General features: G+C 49.3%; 1 protein-coding gene across 1 annotated transcript in view; it reads right to left on the bottom strand.

Moving 5' to 3' along the window:
• LOC144773701 (uncharacterized) overlaps window positions 1-25,328 on the bottom strand; it is a 200,059-nt gene that overhangs the window by 23,598 nt on the left and 151,133 nt on the right. The window contains 1 exon segment of the mRNA XM_078658846.1: window positions 23,842-23,927. Within this exon segment, the coding sequence (XP_078514972.1) occupies window positions 23,842-23,927 (86 nt within the window).

The following is a 25,328-nucleotide window of genomic DNA, read 5'->3' on the forward strand; positions in this document are numbered from 1 at the left end:
AGCTGACAATCCACTGCCTAAGTATCTGCCTGATGAACATTCCAAGCTCAGCATCCACATAGAGACAAATGACCCCAGCTGACAATCCACTGCCTAAGTATCTGCCTGATGAAAATTCCAAGCACAGCATCCACATAGAGTCAAAGAACCCTCAGCTGACAATCCACTGCCTAAGTATCTGCCTGATGAACATTCCAAGCTCAGCATCCACATAGAGACAAATGACCCCAGCTGACAATCCACTGCCTAAGTATCTGCCTGATGAAAATTCCAAGCACCGCACCCACATAGAGTCAAATGACCCTAAGCTGACAATCCACTGCCTAAGTATCTGCCTGATGAACATTCCAAGCTCAGCATCCACATAGAGACAAATGACCCCCAGCCGACAATCCACTGCCTAAGTATCTATCTGATGAACATTCTGAGCACAGCATCTGCATAGAGACAAATGACTCCCAGCCGACCATCCACTGCCTAAGTGTCTGCCTGATGAACATTCCAAGCTCAGCATCCACATAGAGACAAATGACCCCCAGCCGACAATCCATTGCCTAAGTATCTATCTGATGAACATTGCGAGCACAGCATCTTCATAGAGACAAATGAGCACCAGCCGCCCATCCACTGCCTAAGTATCTGCCTGATGATCATATTGAGTACAGCATCCACACAGAGGCAGTGGATTGTTAGATGGGGTCATTTGTCTAAGTATCTGCCTGATGAGCATTCCGAGCACAGCATCCACAGAGACAAATGACCCCAGCTGACAATCCACTGCCTAAGTATCTGCCTGATGAACATTCCAAGCTCAGCATCCACATAGAGACAAATGACCCCCAGCCGACAATCCACTGCCCAAGTATCTGCCTGATGAACATTCCGAGCACAGCATCCACATAGAGACAAATGACCCCAGCTGACAATCCATGCCTAAGTATCTGCCCGATGAACATTCCAAGCTCAGCATCCACATAGAGACAAATGACCCCCGCTGACGATCCACTGTCTAAGTATCTGCCTGATGAAAATTCCAAGCACAGCACCCACATAGAGACAAATGACCCTCAGCTGACAATCCACTGCCTTAGTATCTGAATGATGAACATTCCAAGCACAGCACCCACATAGAGACAAATGACCCTCAGCTGACAATCCACTGCCTAAGTATCTGCCTGATGAACATTCCGTGGTACAAAAGGAGGTGGTGATGGACGGAGCATCTGAATCAATCAAACACTCGGAAGCTTATTTCCGGTCCAGGGAAGACGTGGCTTGGCAGTTCGGGCTGGACTGTTCCCATGAGGCACAGGGTCAGACTGATTTGCATATGGCCATGTCTGAACTGGGGTGGCAGAGTGGGCTAAAGAACGATGATGGATTAAACCCAGATCTTTTGACTGGGTGTGAGTGTTTGATTGATTCAGATGCTCTGTCCATCACCACCCCCTTTTGTACCGCTTTTGGCTGCCATAAGTGTGGCAGGGTATGCTCAGACGTGAGTCCCTTGCTCACTTTGCCACTGGATTCAAGCAAGCCGGGCTGAAGACGGCTGGAATGCCAGAAACCGGTCCTCGGAAGCTTGTTTCCGGTCCAGGGAAGACATGGCTTGGCAGTTCGGGCTGGACTGTTCCCATGAGGCACAGGGTCTGAATGATTTGCATATAGCCATGTCTGAACTGGGGTGGCAGAGTGGGCTAAAGAATGGTGATTGATTAAACCCAGATCTTTTGACAGGGTGTGAGTGTTTGATTGATTCAGATGCTCCGTCCATCACCACCCCCTTTTGTACTGCTTTTGGCCGCAATGAGTGTGGCAGGGTATGCTCAGACGTGAGTCCCTTGCTCACTTTGCCTCTGGATTCAAGCAAGCTGGGCTGAAGATGGCTGGAATGCCAGAAACCGGTCCTCGGAAGCTTGTTTCCGGTCCAGGAAAGACATGGCTTGGCAGTTCGGGCTGGACTGTTCCCATGAGGCACAGGGTCAGACTGATTTGCATATAGCCATGTCTGAACTGGGGTGGCAGAGTGGGCTAAAGAACGGTGATGGATTAAACCCAGATCTTTTGACTGGGTGTGAGTGTTTGATTGATTCAGATGCTCCGTCCATCACCACCCCTTTTGTACCGCTTTTGGCCGCCATAAGTGTGGCAGGGTATGCTCAGACGTGAGTCCCATGCTCACTTTGCCACTGGATTCAAGCAAGCAGGGCTGAAGACGGCTGGAATGCCAGAAACCGGTCCTCGGAAGCTTGTTTCCGGTCCAGGGAAGACATGGCTTGGCAGTTCGGGCTGGGCTGTTCCCATGAGGCACAGGGTCAGACTGATTTGCATATAGCCATGTCTGAACTGGGGTGGCAGAGTGCGCTAAAGAACGCTGATGGATTAAACCCAGATTTTTGACTGGGTGTGAGTGTTTGATTGATTCAGATGCTCCGTCCATCACCACCCCCTTTTGTACAGCTGATGAACATTCCGAGCACAGCATCCACATAGAGACAAATTACCCCAGCTGACAATCCACTGCCTAAGTATCTGCCTGATGAACATTCCAAGCTCAGCATCCACATAGAGACAAATGACCCCAGCTGACAATCCACTGCCTAAGTATCTGCCTGATGAACATTCCAAGCTCAGCATCCACATAGAGACAAATGACCCCAGCTGACAATCCACTGCCTAAGTATCTGCCGGCCTTTGTCTCACCATAGCCAAATGGTTGAGGAAGATCCTGTGGATGTTGCCAGTGTCAACGCAAAAGACCGTAGTCAATGCCCTTATCACATCAAGGCTTGACTACGGCAACATCCTCTATCTGGGCGCAAACAAATCTGTGATCGGACGACTACAGGTAGCGCAAAACGCTGCGGTCAGACTCCTTTGCAATATTCCGAAGAACTCTGGAGTCTCGAACCATCGTCGGAATCTTCATTGGCTCAGGATAGAGAGCAGAATCCGCTTTAAGACCCTGAACTACATGTTCAGAATAAAAGCAGGAATAGCACCAAAATATCTCCAATCTCTTGCCTGCCTCTATACGCCCAAGAGAAACCTCCGGTCACAGACAGCAGCCTGTTTCTGCATACCTAGGTTTAAACGTGCAAGAACAGGTGGCAGATCTTTTGCCTATCTGGGACCCTCCCTGTGGAACTCGCTTCCCCCCGGTATCCGGAAGGAGGAAAACTACTGTAGGTTCAGAAAGCTTGTAAAGACCTGGCTGTATGAACAATAACCACTTAACAGTCACCTCCTTCTCTGTCCTCAATCTAGCTGTGTCTAGGCGCCGGGAAACCCTTTTTGGGTAGCTGTTGCGCCCTATAAATTGATAAAATAAATAAATAAAATAAATGAACATTCTGTGGTACAAAAGGAGGTGGTGATGGACGGAGCATCTTAACCAATCAAACACTCGGAAGCTTGTTTCCGGTCCAGGGAAGACATGGCTTGGCAGTTCGGGCTGGACTGTTCCCATGAGGCACAGGGTCAGACTGATTTTCATATAGCCATGTCTGAACTGGGTTGGCAGAGTGGGCTAAAGAACGGTGATGGATTAAACCCAGATCTTTTGACAGGGTGTGAGTGTTTGATTGATTCAGATGCTCCGTCCATCACCACCCCCTTTTGTACCGCTTTTGGCTGCCATAAGTGTGGCAGGGTATGCTCAGACGTGAGTCCCTTACTCACTTTGCCACTGGATTCAAGCAAGCCGGGCTGAAGACTTCTGGAATGCCAGAAACCGGTCTTCGGAAGCTTGTTTCCGGTTCAGGGAAGACATGACTTGGCAGTTCGGGCTGGACTGTTCCCATGAGGCACAGGATCAGACTGATTTGCATATAGCCATGTTTGAACTGGGGTGGCAGAGTGGGCTAAAGAACAATGATGGATTAAACCCAGATCTTTTGACTGGGTGTGAGTGTTTGATTGATTCAGATGCTCCGTCCATCACCACCCCCTTTTGTACCGCTGATGAACATTTCGAGCACAGCATCCACATAGAGACAAATGACCCCAGCTGACAATCCACTGCCTAAGTATCTGAATGATGAACATTCCAAGCTCAGCATCCACATAGAGACAAATGACCCCAGCTGACAATCCACTGCCTAAGTATCTGCCTGATGAACATTCCAAGCTCAGCATCCACATAGAGACAAATGACCCCAGCTGACAATCCACTGCCTGAGTATCTGCCTGATGAAAATTCCAAGCACAGCATCCACATAGAGTCAAAGAACCCTCAGCTGACAATCCACTGCCTAAGTATCTGCCTGATGAACATTCCAAGCTCAGCATCCACATAGAGACAAATGACCCCAGCTGACAATCCACTGCCTAAGTATCTGCCTGATGAAAATTCCAAGCACCGCACCCACATAGAGTCAAATGACCCTAAGCTGACAATCCACTGCCTAAGTATCTGCCTGATGAACATTCCAAGCTCAGCATCCACATAGAGACAAATGACCCCCAGCCGACAATCCACTGCCTAAGTATCTATCTGATGAACATTCTGAGCACAGCATCTGCATAGAGACAAATGACTCCCAGCCGACCATCCACTGCCTAAGTGTCTGCCTGATGAACATTCCAAGCTCAGCATCCACATAGAGACAAATGACCCCCAGCCGACAATCCACTGCCTAAGTATCTATCTGATGAACATTGCGAGCACAGCATCTTCATAGAGACAAATGAGCACCAGCCGACCATCCACTGCCTAAGTATCTGCCTGATGATCATATTGAGTACAGCATCCACACAGAGGCAGTGGATTGTTAGATGGGGTCATTTGTCTAAGTATCTGCCTGATGAGCATTCCGAGCACAGCATCCACAGAGACAAATGACCCCAGCTGACAATCCACTGCCTAAGTATCTGCCTGATGAACATTCCAAGCTCAGCATCCACATAGAGACAAATGACCCCCAGCCGACAATCCACTGCCCAAGTATCTGCCTGATGAACATTCCGAGCACAGCATCCACATAGAGACAAATGACCCCAGCTGACAATCCATGCCTAAGTATCTGCCCGATGAACATTCCAAGCTCAGCATCCACATAGAGACAAATGACCCCCGCTGACGATCCACTGTCTAAGTATCTGCCTGATGAAAATTCCAAGCACAGCACCCACATAGAGACAAATGACCCTCAGCTGACAATCCACTGCCTTAGTATCTGAATGATGAACATTCCAAGCACAGCACCCACATAGAGACAAATGACCCTCAGCTGACAATCCACTGCCTAAGTATCTGCCTGATGAACATTCCGTGGTACAAAAGGAGGTGGTGATGGACGGAGCATCTGAACCAATCAAACACTCGGAAGCTTATTTCCGGTCCAGGGAAGACGTGGCTTGGCAGTTCGGGCTGGACTGTTCCCATGAGGCACAGGGTCAGACTGATTTGCATATAGCCATGTCTGAACTGGGGTGGCAGAGTGGGCTAAAGAACGGTGATGGATTAAACCCAGATCTTTTGACTGGGTGTGAGTGTTTGATTGATTCAGATGCTCTGTCCATCACCACCCCCTTTTGTACCGCTTTTGGCTGCCATAAGTGTGGCAGGGTATGCTCAGACGTGAGTCCCTTGCTCACTTTGCCACTGGATTCAAGCAAGCCGGGCTGAAGACGGCTGGAATGCCAGAAACCGGTCCTCGGAAGCTTGTTTCCGGTCCAGGGAAGACATGGCTTGGCAGTTCGGGCTGGACTGTTCCCATGAGGCACAGGGTCTGACTGATTTGCATATAGCCATGTCTGAACTGGGGTGGCAGAGTGGGCTAAAGAACGGTGATGGATTAAACCCAGATCTTTTGACTGGGTGTGAGTGTTTGATTGATTCAGATGCTCCGTCCATCACCACCCCTTTTGTACCGCTTTTGGCCGCCATAAGTGTGGCAGGGTATGCTCAGACGTGAGTCCCATGCTCACTTTGCCACTGGATTCAAGCAAGCAGGGCTGAAGACGGCTGGAATGCCAGAAACCGGTCCTCGGAAGCTTGTTTCCGGTCCAGGGAAGACATGGCTTGGCAGTTCGGGCTGGGCTGTTCCCATGAGGCACAGGGTCAGACTGATTTGCATATAGCCATGTCTGAACTGGGGTGGCAGAGTGCGCTAAAGAACGCTGATGGATTAAACCCAGATTTTTGACTGGGTGTGAGTGTTTGATTGATTCAGATGCTCCGTCCATCACCACCCCCTTTTGTACAGCTGATGAACATTCCGAGCACAGCATCCACATAGAGACAAATTACCCCAGCTGACAATCCACTGCCTAAGTATCTGCCTGATGAACATTCCAAGCTCAGCATCCACATAGAGACAAATGACCCCAGCTGACAATCCACTGCCTAAGTATCTGCCTGATGAACATTCCAAGCTCAGCATCCACATAGAGACAAATGACCCCAGCTGACAATCCACTGCCTAAGTATCTGCCTGATGAAAATTCCAAGCACAGCATCCACATAGAGTCAAATGACCCTCAGCTGACAATCCACTGCCTATGTATCTGCCTGATAAACATTCCAAGCACAGCAGCCACATAGAGACAAATGACCCTCAGCTGACAATCCACTGCCTAAGTATCTGCCTGATGAACATTCTGTGGTACAAAAGGAGGTGGTGATGGACGGAGCATCTTAACCAATCAAACACTCGGAAGCTTGTTTCCGGTCCAGGGAAGACATGGCTTGGCAGTTCGGGCTGGACTGTTCCCATGAGGCACAGGGTCAGACTGATTTTCATATAGCCATGTCTGAACTGGGTTGGCAGAGTGGGCTAAAGAACGGTGATGGATTAAACCCAGATCTTTTGACAGGGTGTGAGTGTTTGATTGATTCAGATGCTCCGTCCATCACCACCCCCTTTTGTACCGCTTTTGGCCGCCATAAGTGTCGCAGGGTATGCTCAGACGTGAGTCCCTTACTCACTTTGCCACTGGATTCAAGCAAGCCGGGCTGAAGACGTCTGGAATGCCAGAAACCGGTCTTCGGAAGCTTGTTTCCGGTTCAGGGAAGACATGACTTGGCAGTTCGGGCTGGACTGTTCCCATGAGGCACAGGATCAGACTGATTTGCATATAGCCATGTTTGAACTGGGGTGGCAGAGTGGGCTAAAGAACGGTGATGGATTAAACCCAGATCTTTTGACTGGGTGTGAGTGTTTGATTGATTCAGATGCTCCGTCCATCACCACCCCCTTTTGTACCGCTTTTGGCCGCCATAAGTGTGGCAGGGTATGCTCAGACGTGAGTTTCTTGCTCACTTTGCCACTGGATTAAGCAAGCCGGGCTAAAGACGGCCGGAATGCCACAAACCGGTCCTCGGAAGCTTGTTTCCGGTCCAGGGAAGACATGGCTTGGCAGTTCGGGCAGGACTGTTCCCATGAGGCACAGGGTCAGACTGATTTGCATATAGCCATGTCTGAACTGGGGTGGCAGAGTGGGCTAAAGAACGGTGATTGATTAAACCCAGATCTTTTGACTAGGTGTGAGTGTTTGATTGATTCAGATGCTCCGTCCATCACCACCCCCTTTTGTACCGCTGATGAACATTCCGAGCACAGCATCCACATAGAGACAAATGACCCCAGCTGACAATCCACTGCCTAAGTATCTGCCTGATAAACATTTCAAGCTCAGCATCCACATAGAGACAAATGACCCCAGCTGACAATCCACTGCCTAAGTATCTGCCTGATGAAAATTCCAAGCACAGCATCCACATAGAGTCAAAGGACCCTCAGCTGACAATCCACTGCCTAAGTATGTGCCTGATGAACATTCCAAGCTCAGCATCCATATAGAGACAAATTACCCCAGCTGACAATCCACTGCCTAAGTATCTACCTGATGAAAATTCCAAGCACAGCACCCACATAGAGTCAAATGACCCTCAGCTGACAATCCACTGCCTAAGTATCTGCCTGATGAACATTCCAAGCTCAACATCCACCTAGAGACAAATGACCCCCAGCCGACAATCCACTGCCTAAGTATCTATCTGATGAACATTCCGAGCACAGCATCTGCATAGAGACAAATGACTCCCAGCCGGCCATCCACTGCCTAAGTGTCTGCCTGATGAACATTCCAAGCTCAGCATCCACATAGAGACAAATGACCCCCAGCCGACAATCCACTGCCTAAGTATCTATCTGATGAACATTCTGAGCATAGCATCTGCATAGAGACAAATGACCCCCAGCCGACCATCCACTGCCTAAGTATCTGCCTGATGATCATATTGAGTACAGCATCCACACAGAGGCAGTGGATTGTTAGATGGGGTCATTTGTCTAAGTATCTGCCTGATGAACATTCCGAGCACAGCATCCACAGAGACAAATGACCCCAGCTGACAATCCACTGTCTAAGTATCTGCCTGATGAACATTCCAAGCTCAGCATCCACATAGAGACAAATGACCCCCAGCCGACAATTCACTGCCCAAGTATCTGCCTGATGAACATTCCTAGCACAGCATCCACATAGAGACAAATGACCCCAGCTGACAATCCATGCCTAAGTATCTGTCTGATGAACATTCCAAGCTCAGAATCCACATAGAGACAAATGACCCCCGCTGACAATCCACTGTCTAAGTATCTGCCTGATGAAAATTCCAAGCACTGCACCCACATAGAGACAAATGACCCTCAGCTGACAATCCACTGCCTAAGTATCTGCCTGATGAACATTCCTTGGTACAAAAGGAGGTGGTGATGGACGGAGCATTTGAACCAATCAAACACTCGGAAGCTTGTTTCCAGTCCAGGGAAGACATGGCTTGGCAGTTCGGGCTGGACTGTTCCCATGAGGCACAGGGTCAGACTGATTTTTATATAGCCATGTCTGAACTGGGGTGGCAGAGTGGGCTAAAGAACGGTGATGGATTAAACCCACATCTTTTGACTGGGTGTGAGTGTTTGATTGATTCAGATGCTCCGTCCATCACCACCCCCTTTTGTACCGCTTTTGGCCGCCATAAGTGTGGCAGGGTATGCTCATACGTGAGTCCCTTGCTCACTTTGCCACTGGATTCAAGCAAGCTGGGCTGAAGACGGCTGGAATGCCAGAAACCGGTCCTCGGAAGCTTGTTTCCGGTCCAGGAAAGACATGGCTTGGCAGTTCGGGCTGGACTGTTCCCATGAGGCACAGGGTCACACTGATTTGCATATATACATGTCTGAACTGGGGTGGCAGAGTGGGCTAAAGAACGGTGATGGATTAAACCCAGATCTTTTGACAGGGTGTGAGTGTTTGATTGATTCAGATGCTCCGTCCATCACCACCCCCTTTTGTACCGCTTTTGGCCGCTATAAGTGTGGCAGGGTATGCTCAGACGTGAGCCCCTTGTTCACTTTGCCACTGGATTCAAGCAAGCCGGGCTGAAGACGTCTGGAATGCCAGAAACCGGTCCTCGGAAGCTTGTTTCCGGTTCAGGGAAGACATTGCTTGGCAGTTTGGGCTGGACTGTTCCCATGAGGCATAGGGTCAGACTGATTTGCATATAGCCATGTCTGAACTGGGTTGGCAGAGTGGGCTAAAGAACGGTGATGGATTAAACCCAGATCTTTTGACTGGGTGTGAGTGTTTGATTGATTCAGATGCTCCGTCCATCACCACCCCCTTTTGTACCTCTTTTGGCCGCCATAAGTGTGGCAGGGTATGCTCAGACATGAGTCCCTTGCTCACTTTTCCACTGGATTCAAGCAAGCCGGGCTAAAGACGGTTGGAATGCCAGAAACTGGTCCTCGGAAGCTTGTTTCTGGTCCAGGGAAGACATGGCTTGGCAGTTCGGGCTGGACTGTTCCCATGAGGTACAGGGTCAGACTGATTTGCATATAGCCATGTCTGAACTGGGGTGGCAGAGTGGGCTAAAGAACGGTGATTGATTAAACCCAGATCTTTTGACTGGGTGTGAGTGTTTGATTGATTCAGATGCTCCGTCCATAACCACCCCCTTTTGTATCGCTGATGAACATTCCGAGCACAGCATCCACATAGAGACAAATGACCCCAGCTGACAATCCACTGCCTAAGTATCTGCCAGATGAACATTCCAAGCTCAACATCCACATAGAGACAAATGACCCCAGCTGACAATCCACTGCCTAAGTATCTGCCTGATGAACATTCCAAGTTCAGCATCCACATAGAGACAAAAGACCCCAGCTGACAATCCACTGCCTAAGTATCTGCCTGATGAAAATTCCAAGCACAGCATCCACATAGAATCAAAGGACCCTCAGCTGACAATCCACTGCCTAAGTATCTGCCTGATGAACATTCCAAGCTCAGCATCCACATAGAGACAAATGACCCCAGCTGACAATCCACTGCCTAAGTATCTGCCTGATGAAAATTCCAAGCACAGCACCCACATAGAGTCAAATGACCCTCAGCTGACAATCCACTGCCTAAGTATCTGCCTGATGAACATTCCAAGCTCAGCATCCACATAGAGACAAATGACCCCCAGCTGACAATCCACTGCCTAAGTATCCATCTGATGAACATTCCGAGCACAGCATCTGCATAGAGACAAATGACTCCTAGCCGACCATCCACTGCCTAAGTGTCTGCCTGATGACCATTCCAAGCTAAGCATCCACATAGAGACAAATGACCCCCAGACGACAATCCACTGCCTAAGTATCTATCTGATGAACATTCCGAGCACAGCATCTGCATAGAAACAAATGACCCCCAGCCGACCATCCACTGCCTAAGTATCTGCCTGATGATCATATTGAGTACAGCATCCACACAGAGGCAGTGGATTGTTAGATGGGGTCATTTGAATAAGTATCTGCCTGATGAACATTCCGAGCACAGCATCCACAGAGACAAATGACCCCAGCTGACAATCCACTGCCTAAGTATCTGCCTGATGAACATTCCAAGCTCAGCATCCACATAGAGACAAATGACCCCCAGCCGACAATCCACTGCCCAAGTATCGGCCTGATGATCATATTGAGTACAGCATCCACACAAAGGCAGTGGATTGTTAGATGGGGTCATTTGAATAAGTATCTGCCTGATGAACATTCTGAGCACAGCATCCACAGAGACAAATGACCCCAGCTGACAATCCACTGTCTAAGTATCTGCCTGATGAAAATTCCAAGCACAGTACCCGCATAGAGACAAATGACCCTCAGCTGACAATCCACTGCCTAAGTATCTGCCTGATGAACATTCCGTGGTACAAAAGGAGGTGGTGATGGACGGAGCATCTGAACCAATCAAACATTCGGAAGCTTGTTTCCGGTCCAGGGAAAACATGGCTTGGCAGTTCGGGCTGGACTGTTCCCATGAGGCACAGGGTCAGACTGATTTGCATATAGCCATGTCTGAACTGGGGTGGCAGAGTGGGCTAAAGAACGGTGATGGATTAAACCCAGATCTTTTGACTGGGTGTGAGTGTTTGATTGATTCCGCTGTTCCGTCCATCACCACCCCCTTTTGTACCGCTTTTGGCCGCCATAAGTGTGGCAGGGTATGCTCAGACGTGAGTCCCTTGCTCACTTTGCCACTGGATTCAAGCAAGCAGGGCTGAAGACGGCTGGAATGCCAGAAACCGGTCCTCGGAAGCTTGTTTCCGGTCCAGGAAAGACATGGCTTGGCAGTTCGGGCTGGACTGTTCCCATGAGGCACAGGGTCAAAATGATTTGCATATAGCCATGTCTGAACTGGGGTGGCAGAGTGGGCTAAAGAACGGTGATGGATTAAACCCAGTTTTTTTGACTGGGTGTGAGTGTTTGATTGATTCAGATGCTCCGTCCATCACCACCCCCTTTTGTACCGCTTTTGGCCGCCATAAGTGTGGCAGGGTATGCTCAGACGTGAGTCCCTTGCTCACTTTGCCACTGGATTCAAGCAAGCCGGGCTGAAGACGGCTGGAATGCCAGAAACCAGTCCTCGGAAGCTTGTTTCCGGTCCAGGGAAGACATGGCTTGGCAGTTCGGGCTGGACTGTTCCCATGAGGCACAGGGTCAGACTGATTTGCATATAGCCATGTCTGAACTGGGATGGCAGAGTGGGCTAAAGAACGTGATTGATTATACCCAGATCTTTTGACTGGGTGTGAGTGTTTGATTGATTCAGATGCTCCGTCCATCACCACCCCCTTTTGTACCGCTTTTGGCCGCCATAAGTGTGGCAGGGTATGCTCAGACGTGAGTCCCTTGCTCACTTTGCCACTGGAGTCAAGCAAGCTGGGCTGAAGACGGTTGGAATGCCAGAAACCGGTCCTCGGAAGCTTGTTTCCGGTCCAGGAAAGACATGGCTTGGCAGTTCGGGCTGGACTGTTCCCATGAGGCACAGGGTCAGACTGATTTGCATATAGCCATGTCTGAACTGGGGTGGCAGAGTGGGCCAAAGAACGGTGATGGATTAAACCCAGATCGTTTGACAGGGTGTGAGTGTTTGATTGATTCAGATGCTCCGTCCATCACCACCCCCTTTTGTACCGCTTTTGGCCGCCATAAGTGTGACAGGGTATGCTCAGATGTGAGTCCCTTGCTCACTTTGCCACTGGATTCAAGCAAGCTGGGCTGAAGACGTCTGGAATGCCAGAAACCGGTCCTCGGAAGCTTGTTTCCGGTCCAGGGAAGACATGGCTTGGCAGTTCGGGCTGGACTGTTCCCATGAGGCACAGGGTCAGACTGATTTGCATATAGCCATGTCTGAACTGGGATGGCAGAGTGGGCTAAAGAACGTGATTGATTAAACCCAGATCTTTTGACTGGGTGTGAGTGTTTGATTGATTCAGATGCTCTGTCCATCACCACCCCCTTTTGTACCGCTTTTGGCCGCCATAAGTGTGGCAGGGTATGCTCAGACATGAGTCCCTTGCTCACTTTGCCACTGGAGTCAAGCAAGCTGGGCTGAAGACGTCTGGAATGCCAGAAACCGGTCCTCGGAAGCTTGTTTCCGGTCCAGGGAAGACATGGCTTGGCAGTTCGGGCTGGACTGTTCCCATGAGGCACAGGGTCAGACTGATTTGCATATAGCCATGTCTGAACTGGGATGGCAGAGTGGGCTAAAGAACGTGATTGATTAAACCCAGATCTTTTGACTGGGTGTGAGTGTTTGATTGATTCAGATGCTCCGTCCATCACCACCCCCTTTTGTACCGCTTTTGGCCGCCATAAGTGTGGCAGGGTATGCTCAGACGTGAGTCCCTTGCTCACTTTGCCACTGGAGTCAAGCAAGCTGGGCTGAAGACGGTTGGAATGCCAGAAACCGGTCCTCGGAAGCTTGTTTCCGGTCCAGGAAAGACATGGCTTGGCAGTTCGGGCTGGACTGTTCCCATGAGGCACAGGGTCAGACTGATTTGCATATAGCCATGTCTGAACTGGGGTGGCAGAGTGGGCCAAAGAACGGTGATGGATTAAACCCAGATCGTTTGACAGGGTGTGAGTGTTTGATTGATTCAGATGCTCCGTCCATCACCACCCCCTTTTGTACCGCTTTTGGCCGCCATAAGTGTGGCAGGGTATGCTCAGACGTGAGTCCCTTGCTCACTTTGCCACTGGATTCAAGCAAGCTGGGCTGAAGACGGCTGGAATGCCAGAAACCGGTCCTCGGAAGCTTGTTTCCGGTCCAGGAAAGACATGGCTTGGCAGTTCGGGCTGGACTGTTCCCATGAGGCACAGGGTCAAACTGATTTGCATTAAGCCATGTCTGAACTGGGGTGGCAGAGTGGGCTAAAGAACAGTGATGGATTAAACTCAGATCTTTTGACTGGGTGTGAGTGTTTGATTGATTCAGATGCTCCGTCCATCAACACCCCATTTTGTACCGCTTTTGGCCGCCATAAGTGTGGCAGGGTATGCTCAGACGTGAGTCCAATGCTCACTTTGCCACTGGATTCAAGCAAGCCGGGCTGAAGACGGCTGGAATGCCAGAAACCGGTCCTCGGAAGCTTGTTTCCGGTCCAGGGAAGACATGGCTTGGCAGTTCAGGCTGGACTGTTCCCATGAGGCACAGGATCAGACTGATTTGCATATAGCCATGTCTGAACTGGGGTGGCAGAGTGGGCTAAAGAACAGTGATGGATTAAACCCAGATCTTTTAACTGGGTGTGAGTGTTTGATTGATTCAGATGCTCTGTCCATCACCACCCCCTTTTGTACAGCTGATGAACATTCCGAGCACAGCATCCACATAGAGACAAATTACCCCAGCTGACAATCGACTGCCTAAGTATGTGCCTGATGAACATTCCAAGCTCAGCATCCACATACAGACAAATGACCCCAGCTGACAATCCACTGCCTAAGTATCTGCCTGATGAACATTCCAAGCTCAGCATCCACATAGAGACAAATGACCCCAGCTGACAATCCACTGCCTAAGTATCTGCCTGATGAAAATTCCAAGCACAGCATCCACATAGAGTCAAAAGACCCTCAGCTGACAATCCACTGCCTAAGTATCTGTCTGATGAACATTCCAAGTTCAGCATCCATATAGAGACAAATTACCCCAGCTGACAATCCACTGCCTAAGTATCTGCCTGATGAAAATTCCAAGCACAGCACCCATATAGAGTCAAATGACCCTCAGCTGACAATCCACTGCCTAAGTATCTGCCTGATGAACATTCCAAGCTCAGCATCCACATAGAGACAAATGACCCCCAGCCGACAATCCACTGCCTAAGTATCTATCTGATGAACATTCCGAGCACAGCATCTGCATAGAGACAAATGACCCCCGCTGACAATCCACTGTCTAAGTATCTGCCTGATGATCATATTGAGTACAGCATCCACACAGAGGTAGTGGTTTGTTAGATGGGGTCATTTGAATAAGTATCTGCCTGATGAACATTCCGAGCACAGCATCCACAGAGACAAATGATCCCAGCTGACAATCCACTGTCTAAGTATCTGCCTGATGAAAATTCCAAGCACAGCACCCACATAGAGACAAATGACCCTCAGCTGACAATCCACTGCCTAAGTATCTGCCTGATGAACATTCCGTGGTACAAAAGGAGGTGGTGATGGACGGAGCATCAGAACCAATCAAACACTCGGAAGCTTGTTTCCGGTCCAGGGAAGACATAGCTTGGCAGTTCGGGCTGGACTGTTCCCATGAGGCACAGGGTCAGACTGATTTGCATATAGCCATGTCTGAACTGGGATGGCAGAGTGGGCTAAAGAACGTGATTGATTAAACCCAGATCTTTTGACTGGGTGTGAGTGTTTGATTGATTCAGATGCTCCGTCCATCACCACCCCCTTTTGTACCGCTTTTGGCCGCCATAAGTGTGGCAGGGTATGCTCAGACGTGAGTCCCTTGCTCACTTTGCCACTGGAGTCAAGCAAGCTGGGCTGAAGACGGTTGGAATGCCAGAAACCGGTCCTCGGAAGCTTGTTTCCGGTCCAGGAAAGACATGGCTTGGCAGTTCGGGCTGGACTGTTCCCATGAGGCACAGGGTCAGACTGATTTGCATATAGCCATGTCTGAACTGGGGTGGCAGAGTGGGCCAAAGAACGGTGATGGATTAAACCCAGATCGTTTGACAGGGTGTGAGTGTTTGATTGATTCAGATGCTCCGTCCATCACCACCCCCTTTTGTACCGCTTTTGGCCGCCATAAGTGTGGCAGGGTATGCTCAGACGTGAGTCCCTTGCTCACTTTGCCACTGGATTCAAGCAAGCTGGGCTGAAGACGGCTGGAATGCCAGAAACCGGTCCTCGGAAGCTTGTTTCCGGTCCAGGAAAGACATGGCTTGGCGGTTCGGGCTGGACTGTTCCCATGAGGTACAGGGTCAGACTGATTTGCATTAAGCCATGTCTGAACTGGGGTGGCAGAGTGGGCTAAAGAACAGTGATGGATTAAACTCAGATCTTTTGACTGGGTGTGAGTGTTTGATTGATTCAGATGCTCCGTCCATCACCACCCCCTTTTGTACCGCTTTTGGCCGCCATAAGTGTGGCAGGGTATGCTCAGACGTGAGTCCAATGCTCACTTTGCCACTGGATTCAAGCAAGCCGGGCTGAAGACGGCTGGAATGCCAGAAACCGGTCCTCGGAAGCTTGTTTCCGGTCCAGGGAAGACATGGCTTGGCAGTTCAGGCTGGACTGTTCCCATGAGGCACAGGGTCAGACTGATTTGCATATAGCCATGTCTGAACTGGGGTGGCAGAGTGGGCTAAAGAACAGTGATGGATTAAACCCAGATCTTTTGACTGGGTGTGAGTGTTTGATTGATTCAGATGCTCCGTCCATCACCACCCCCTTTTGTACAGCTGATGAACATTCCGAGCACAGCATCCACATAGAGACAAATTACCCCAGCTGACAATCGACTGCCTAAGTATGTGCCTGATGAACATTCCAAGCTCAGCATCCACATACAGACAAATGACCCCAGCTGACAATCCACTGCCTAAGTATCTGCCTGATGAACATTCGAAGCTCAGCATCCACATAGAGACAAATGACCCCAGCTGACAATCCACTGCCTAAGTATCTGCCTGATGAAAATTCCAAGCACAGCATCCACATAGAGTCAAAAGACCCTCAGCTGACAATCCACTGCCTAAGTATCTGTCTGATGAACATTCCAAGCTCAGCATCCATATAGAGACAAATTACCCCAGCTGACAATCCACTGCCTAAGTATCTGCCTGATGAAAATTCCAAGCACAGCACCCATATAGACTCAAATGACCCTCAGCTGACAATCCACTGCCTAAGTATCTGCCTGATGAACATTCCAAGCTCAGCATCCACATAGAGACAAATGACCCCCAGCCGACAATCCACTGCCTAAGTATCTATCTGATGAACATTCCGAGCACAGCATCTACATAGAGACAAATGACCCCCGCTGACAATCCACTGTCTAAGTATCTGCCTGATGAACATATTGAGTACAGCATCCACACAGAGGTAGTGGATTGTTAGATGGGGTCATTTGAATAAGTATCTGCCTGATGAACATTCCGAGCACAGCATCCACAGAGACAAATGATCCCAGCTGACAATCCACTGTCTAAGTATCTGCCTGATGAAAATTCCAAGCACAGCACCCACATAGATACAAATGACCCTCAGCTGACAATCCACTGCCTAAGTATCTGCCTGATGAACATTCCGTGGTACAAAAGGAGGTGGTGATGGACGGAGCATCTGAACCAATCAAACACTCGGAAGCTTGTTTCCGGTCCAGGGAAGACATGGCTTGGCAGTTCGGGCTGGACTGTTCCCATGAGGCACAGGGTCAGACTGATTTGCATATAGCCATGTCTGAACTGGGGTGGCAGAGTGGGCTAAAGAACGGTGATGGATTAAACCCAGTTTTTTTGACTGGGTGTGAGTGTTTGATTGATTCAGATGCTCCGTCCATCACCACCCCCTTTTGTACCGCTTTTGGCCGCCATAAGTGTGGCAGGGTATGCTCAGACGTGAGTCCCTTGCTCACTTGCCACTGGATTCAAGCAAGCCGGGCTGAAGACGGCTGGAATGCCAGAAACCGGTCCTCGGAAGCTTGTTTCCGGTCCAGGGAGGACATGGCTTGGCAGTTCGGGCTGGACTGTTCCCATGAGGCACAGGGTCAGACTGATTTGCATATAGCCATGTCTGAACTGGGGTGGCAGAGTGGGCTAAAGAACGTGATTGATTAAACCCAGATCTTTTGACTGGGTGTGAGTGTTTGATTGATTCAGATGCTCCGTCCATCACCACCCCCTTTTGTACCGCTTTTGGCCGCCATAAGTGTGGCAGGGTATGCTCAGACGTGAGTCCCTTGCTCACTTTGCCACTGGATTCAAGCAAGCTGGGCTGAAGACGGCTGGAATGCCAGAAACCGGTCCTCGGAAGCTTGTTTCCGGTCCAGGAAAGACATGGCTTGGCAGTTCGGGCTGGACTGTTCCCATGAGGCACAGGGTCAGACTGATTTGCATATAGCCATGTCTGAACTGGGGTGGCAGAGTGGGCCAAAGAACGGTGATGGATTAAACCCAGATCGTTTGACAGGGTTTGAGTGTTTGATTGATTCAGATGCTCCGTCCATCACCACCCCCTTTTGTACCGCTTTTGGCCGCCATAAGTGTGACAGGGTATGCTCAGATGTGAGTCCCTTGCTCACTTTGCCACTGGATTCAAGCAAGCTGGGCTGAAGACGTCTGGAATGCCAGAAACCGGTCCTCGGAAGCTTGTTTCCGGTCCAGGGAAGACATGGCTTGGCAGTTCGGGCTGGACTGTTCCCATGAGGCACAGGGTCAGACTGATTTGCATATAGCCATGTCTGAACTGGGATGGCAGAGTGGGCTAAAGAACGTGATTGATTAAACCCAGATCTTTTGACTGGGTGTGAGTGTTTGATTGATTCAGATGCTCTGTCCATCACCACCCCCTTTTGTACCGCTTTTGGCCGCCATAAGTGTGGCAGGGTATGCTCAGACATGAGTCCCTTGCTCACTTTGCCACTGGAGTCAAGCAAGCTGGGCTGAAGACGTCTGGAATGCCAGAAACCGGTCCTCGGAAGCTTGTTTCCGGTCCAGGGAAGACATGGCTTGGCAGTTCGGGCTGGACTGTTCCCATGAGGCACAGGGTCAGACTGATTTGCATATAGCCATGTCTGAACTGGGATGGCAGAGTGGGCTAAAGAACGTGATTGATTAAACCCAGATCTTTTGACTGGGTGTGAGTGTTTGATTGATTCAGATGCTCCGTCCATCACCACCCCCTTTTGTACCGCTTTTGGCCGCCATAAGTGTGGCAGGGTATGCTCAGACGTGAGTCCCTTGCTCACTTTGCCACTGGAGTCAAGCAAGCTGGGCTGAAGACGGTTGGAATGCCAGAAACCGGTCCTCGGAAGCTTGTTTCCGGTCCAGGAAAGACATGGCTTGGCAGTTCGGGCTGGACTGTTCCCATGAGGCACAGGGTCAGACTGATTTGCATATAGCCATGTCTGAACTGGGGTGGCAGAGTGGGCCAAAGAACGGTGATGGATTAAACCCAGATCGTTTGACAGGGTGTGAGTGTTTGATTGATTCAGATGCTCCGTCCATCACCACCCCCTTTTGTACCGCTTTTGGCCGCCATAAGTGTGGCAGGGTATGCTCAGACGTGAGTCCCTTGCTCACTTTGCCACTGGATTCAAGCAAGCTGGGCTGAAGACGGCTGGAATGCCAGAAACCGGTCCTCGGAAGCTTGTTTCCGGTCCAGGAAAGACATGGCTTGGCAGTTCGGGCTGGACTGTTCCCATGAGGCACAGGGTCAAACTGATTTGCATTAAGCCATGTCTGAACTGGGGTGGCAGAGTGGGCTAAAGAACAGTGATGGATTAAACTCAGATCTTTTGACTGGGTGTGAGTGTTTGATTGATTCAGATGCTCCGTCCATCACCACCCCATTTTGTACCGCTTTAAGCCGCCATAAGTGTGGCAGGGTATGCTCAGACGTGAGTCCAATGCTCACTTTGCCACTGGATTCAAGCAAGCCGGGCTGAAGACGGCTGGAATGCCAGAAACCGGTCCTCGGAAGCTTGTTTCCGGTCCAGGGAAGACATGGCTTGGCAGTTCAGGCTGGACTGTTCCCATGAGGCACAGGATCAGACTGATTTGCATATAGCCATGTCTGAACTGGGGTGGCAGAGTGGGCTAAAGAACAGTGATGGATTAAACCCAGATCTTTTAACTGGGTGTGAGTGTTTGATTGATTCAGATGCTCTGTCCATCACCACCCCCTTTTGTACAGCTGATGAACATTCCGAGCACAGCATCCACATAGAGACAAATTACCCCAGCTGACAATCGACTGCCTAAGTATGTGCCTGATGAACATTCCAAGCTCAGCATCCACATACAGACAAATGACCCCAGCTGACAATCCACTGCCTAAGTATCTGCCTGATGAACATTCCAAGCTCAGCATCCACATAGAGACAAATGACCCCAGCTGACAATCCACTGCCTAAGTATCTGCCTGATGAAAATTCCAAGCACAGCATCCACATAGAGTCAAAAGACCCTCAGCTGACAATCCACTGCCTAAGTATCTGTCTGATGAACATTCCAAGTTCAGCATCCATATAGAGACAAATTACCCCAGCTGACAATCCACTGCCTAAGTATCTGCCTGATGAAAATTCCAAGCACAGCACCCATATAGAGTCAAATGACCCTCAGCTGACAATCCACTGCCTAAGTATCTGCCTGATGAACATTCCAAGCTCAGCATCCACATAGAGACAAATGACCCCCAGCCGACAATCCACTGCCTAAGTATCTATCTGATGAACATTCCGAGCACAGCATCTGCATAGAGACAAATGACCCCCGCTGACAATCCACTGTCTAAGTATCTGCCTGATGATCATATTGAGTACAGCATCCACACAGAGGTAGTGGTTTGTTAGATGGGGTCATTTGAATAAGTATCTGCCTGATGAACATTCCGAGCAAAGCATCCACAGAGACAAATGATCCCAGCTGACAATCCACTGTCTAAGTATCTGCCTGATGAAAATTCCAAGCACAGCACCCACATAGAGACAAATGACCCTCAGCTGACAATCCACTGCCTAAGTATCTGCCTGATGAACATTCCGTGGTACAAAAGGAGGTGGTGATGGACGGAGCATCAGAACCAATCAAACACTCGGAAGCTTGTTTCCGGTCCAGGGAAGACATAGCTTGGCAGTTCGGGCTGGACTGTTCCCATGAGGCACAGGGTCAGACTGATTTGCATATAGCCATGTCTGAACTGGGGTGGCAGAGTGGGCTAAAGAACGGTGATGGATTAAACCCAGATCTTTTGACTGGGTGTCAGTGTTTGATTGGTTCCGCTGCTCCGTCCATCACCACCCCCTTTTGTACCGCTTTTGGCCGCCATAAGTGTGGCAGGGTATGCTCCGACGTGAGTCCCTTGCTCACTTTGCCACTGGATTCAAGCAAGCCGGGCTGAAGACGTCTGGAATGCCAGAAACCGGTCCTCGAAAGCTTGTTTCCGGTTCAGGGAAGACATAGCTTGGCAGTTCGGGCTGGACTGTTCCCATGAGGCACAGGGTCAGACTGATTTGCATATAGCCATGTCTGTACTGGGGTGGCAGAGTGGCCTAAAGAACGGTGATGGATTAAACCCAGTTTTTTTGACTGGGTGTGAGTGTTTGATTGATTCAGATGCTCCGTCCATCACCACCCCCTTTTGTACCGCTTTTGGCCGCCATAAGTGTGGCAGGGTATGCTCAGACGTGAGTCCCTTGCTCACTTGCCACTGGATTCAAGCAAGCCGGGCTGAAGACGGCTGGAATGCCAGAAACCGGTCCTCGGAAGCTTGTTTCCGGTCCAGGGAAGACATGGCTTGGCAGTTCGGGCTGGACTGTTCCCATGAGGCACAGGGTCAGACTGATTTGCATATAGCCATGTCTGAACTGGGGTGGCAGAGTGGGCTAAAGAACGTGATTGATTAAACCCAGATCTTTTGACTGGGTGTGAGTGTTTGATTGATTCAGATGCTCCGTCCATCACCACCCCCTTTTGTACCGCTTTTGGCCGCCATAAGTGTGGCAGGGTATGCTCAGACGTGAGTCCCTTGCTCACTTTGCCACTGGATTCAAGCAAGCTGGGCTGAAGACGGCTGGAATGCCAGAAACCCGTCCTCGGAAGCTTGTTTCCGGTCCAGGAAAGACATGGCTTGGCAGTTCGGGCTGGACTGTTCCCATGAGGCACAGGGTCAGACTGATTTGCATACAGCCATGTCTGAACTGGGGTGGCAGAGTGGGCCAAAGAACGGTGATGGATTAAACCCAGATCGTTTGACAGGGTGTGAGTGTTTGATTGATTCAGATGCTCCGTCCATCACCACCCCCTTTTGTACCGCTTTTGGCCGCCATAAGTGTGGCAGGGTATGCTCAGACGTGAGTCCCTTGCTCACTTTGCCACTGGATTCAAGCAAGCCGGGCTGAAGACGTCTGGCATGCCAGAAACCGGTCCTCGGAAGCTTGTTTCCGGTTCAGGGAAGACATGGATAGGCAGTTCGGGCTGGACTGTTCCAATGAGGCACTGGGTCAGACTGATTTGCATATAGCCATGTCTGAACTGGGGTAGCAGAGTGGGCTAAAGAACGGTGATGGATTAAACCCAGATCTTTTGACTGGGTGTGAGTGTTTGATTGATTCAGATGCTCCGTCCATCACCACCCCCTTTTGTACCGCTGATGAACATTCCGAGCACAGCATCCACATAGAGACAAATGACCCCAGCTGAAAATCCACTGCCTAAGTATCTGCCTGATGAACATTCCAAGCTCAGCATCCACATAGAGACAAATGGCCCCAGCTGACAATCTACTGCCTAAGTATCTGCCTGATGAAAATTCCAAGCACAGCATCCACATAGAGTCAAAAGACCCTCAGCTGACAATCCACTGCCTAAGTATCTGTCTGATGAACATTCCAAGCTCAGCATCCATATAGAGACAAATTACCCCAGCTGACAATCCACTGTCTAAGTATCTGCCTGATGAAAATTCCAAGCACAGCACCCACATAGAGTCAAATGACCCTCAGCTGACAATCCACTGCCTAAGTATCTGCCTGATGAACATTCCAAGCTCAGCATCCACATAGAGACAAATGACCCCAGCCGACAATCCACTGCCTAAGTATCTATCTGATGAACATTCCGAGCACAGCATCTGCATAGAGACAAATGACTCCCAGCCGACCATCCACTGCCTAATTGTCTGCCTGATGAACATTCCAAGCTCAGTATCCACATAGAGACAAATGACCCCCAGCCGACAATCCACTGCCTAAGTATATATCTGATGAACATTCCGAGCACAGCATCTGCATAGAGACAAATGACCCCCAGCCGACCATCCACTGCCTAAGTATCTGCCTGATGATCATATTGAGTACAGCATCCACACAGAGGCAGTGGATTGTCAGATGGGGTCATTTGTCTTAGTATCTGCCTGATGAACATTCCGAGCTCAGCATCCACATAGAGACAAATGACCCCCAGCCGACAATCCATTGCCCAAGTATCTGCCTGATGAACTTTCCGAGCACAGCATCCACATAGGGACAAATGACCCCTCAGCTGACAATCCACTGCCTAAGTATCTGTCTGTTTCCTTGCAGACTTGGCATTGCCAGAGTGAAAGCAAAGTCCAGCACCAAACATTCTGTGGCCTGGCTGATGGAGTGTATGTGTTGTTTAAGAGACCAGACCTGGTGGTATGAAATGACTGTTGCATTAAAAAAGATGTATAGGTGCACCTCGGGTTAGGCTTTTGACATTAGGCCTCTTCTTGATTTAAGTGTGGGTTCAATATGATTTTTGGGTTTCAATATGCCTGGATAGTGAAGGAGAGCATCATATTTTTTGAGTATGGGGAGCTTATAGAGTAAAGTATGGCAATTTAGAAAATAAATAGCTTTTGTGTCCCCCAGAGGGCTTCTGAGCTGTGGAGTCATTTGTTGGCAACTAACTCTTCGACTAGCCTTGTAGAAAGAAAAGTACTCGCATGTCCAGGCAATGTAAACCATTTGTAGTGTGCTCAGGGTCTGAAATATGTAGTCATTAATCCCAATGTTAATGAAAATGTCTATATATTGGTTTCATGGTTTTTGCGTGTCAAGAGTAAAACAAACCCAAAACTAGCCTCCAGCTTGTGGATTGAACATTTGCTAGTTTTTCAACATAAGGTTTTAATTACGTCTTGCTGATAGGCTTGAGAGTGAACTATAGTGTTGTAAGTTTGGTTACAGAGAGCTAACAGACTAATGTATGATTTAGCAGTTTTAGACATTACGAAAAAATAAGCTATCGTCATCCCCAACGTGGATGGGAGTACTTACCTAAGGAGGAGGAGTCTCAACAATGCTGAAAGTAGACGAAGACTTGCATAGGAAGAAGAGAGGAAAATGTAGAACCAGCATAAAGACTGACAAACAGGGAAAGAAGGAAAAATTAGAAGACACAAAAAACAATACAGAGGGATGACACGGAGAGGAAAAACCAACAAAGGACTATAAGGTTCTCTCATTCTGGCAATCTTTGACTCCCAGACCTGGGAAGCGGAGGACAACCAACGAGGAGTGGACTCACGGAGGAGGATACCGTGCTGCACAGTGAACACGATGAGGAGCTCCGGCACATATGTCAGCCAGGAGGAATCAAAGCTGAGGAGCTCTGTTGGAGGGAAGAGCACCTACGAGGAGTCGACTCACAGAGGAGGATACCGTGCTGCACAAGGAACACAGAGGAGCTCCAGCACGGAGGACAGTCAGGAAGAATCGAAACCAAGGAGCTGCTGTTGGAGGGAGGAGGACCTTGGAGCCAAGGGGCAGACCTAGAAATACAGGTAAATGACAGAGATGGAAGCCTGCACTCCACCTGGAAACACTGTGGCCCCACCATGGTTCTGATGAGGACCAGGTGCGTGACAGAGGTAGTTCGGGGAAGGAACTGGTAGGCAAGAGTACAAGCATAGAGGCTGGTGCAGAGTCCAAGGAGAACAACCGGGGTCAAAACCATGACAATCGTGCATTTATGACCCTCAAATCTCCTGGGTTTCTTTTCTTTTAGAAGCAAGTCTTGATGGCCAAACTAAGTGCCTTATTCTTGTGATGGATAAGAAAGTGTGAAGGGCTAAGAAACATAGCAGAAGAAAGGATAAAACAGGAGAAACAAAGAGGAAGAAATTCAGGCAGACCATAGAAAGCAGAACAGGCTGGAAAAGATATAGGGCTATATGTAGGTAAATCAGATTTACCGATTCATAAATACTGAATTTTACCGATTCGGTATTCATGAATCGGTAAATCTGATGTAGGTAATTATTCGGTAACACATACCGAATCAGTAGGATTCGATATTTACCGATTCGATAATTACCGAATCGGTATTTGCCATATGGCAAATACCGATTCGGTAATTACCGAAACGGTAAAAATACCGAATTGCCAAGGGGAACAGGGTGTCACTTTGACACCCTGTTGCACCCCTGTTTCTGGCTTGTGTGCCATGTGACACACATACATGCCCTTAGGGCAGGTATGTGTACCACATGGCACAGGTGTACATGCACAGATGTGCATGTACACAGGAATTCGTTATTTACCACCCAATAGTATTGGGTGGTAAATAACGCATTTTTAAGGGCCTGTGGCACTGTTTACTGTGCCACCTACATATTGATTTACAGAATCGGTAAATTTACCGATTCGGTATTTTACCGATTCTGTAAATTTACCGAATCGGTAAATTTACCGATTCTGTAAATCAAAGGCCCCCTACATTACAAAACCCAAATACCTTTCGATAACGGCCGAAATCGGCCGTT

The sequence above is a fragment of the Lissotriton helveticus genome, chromosome 8, assembly GCF_964261635.1.
Source record: "Lissotriton helveticus chromosome 8, aLisHel1.1, whole genome shotgun sequence".
NCBI classification, from domain to species: domain Eukaryota; kingdom Metazoa; phylum Chordata; class Amphibia; order Caudata; family Salamandridae; genus Lissotriton; species Lissotriton helveticus.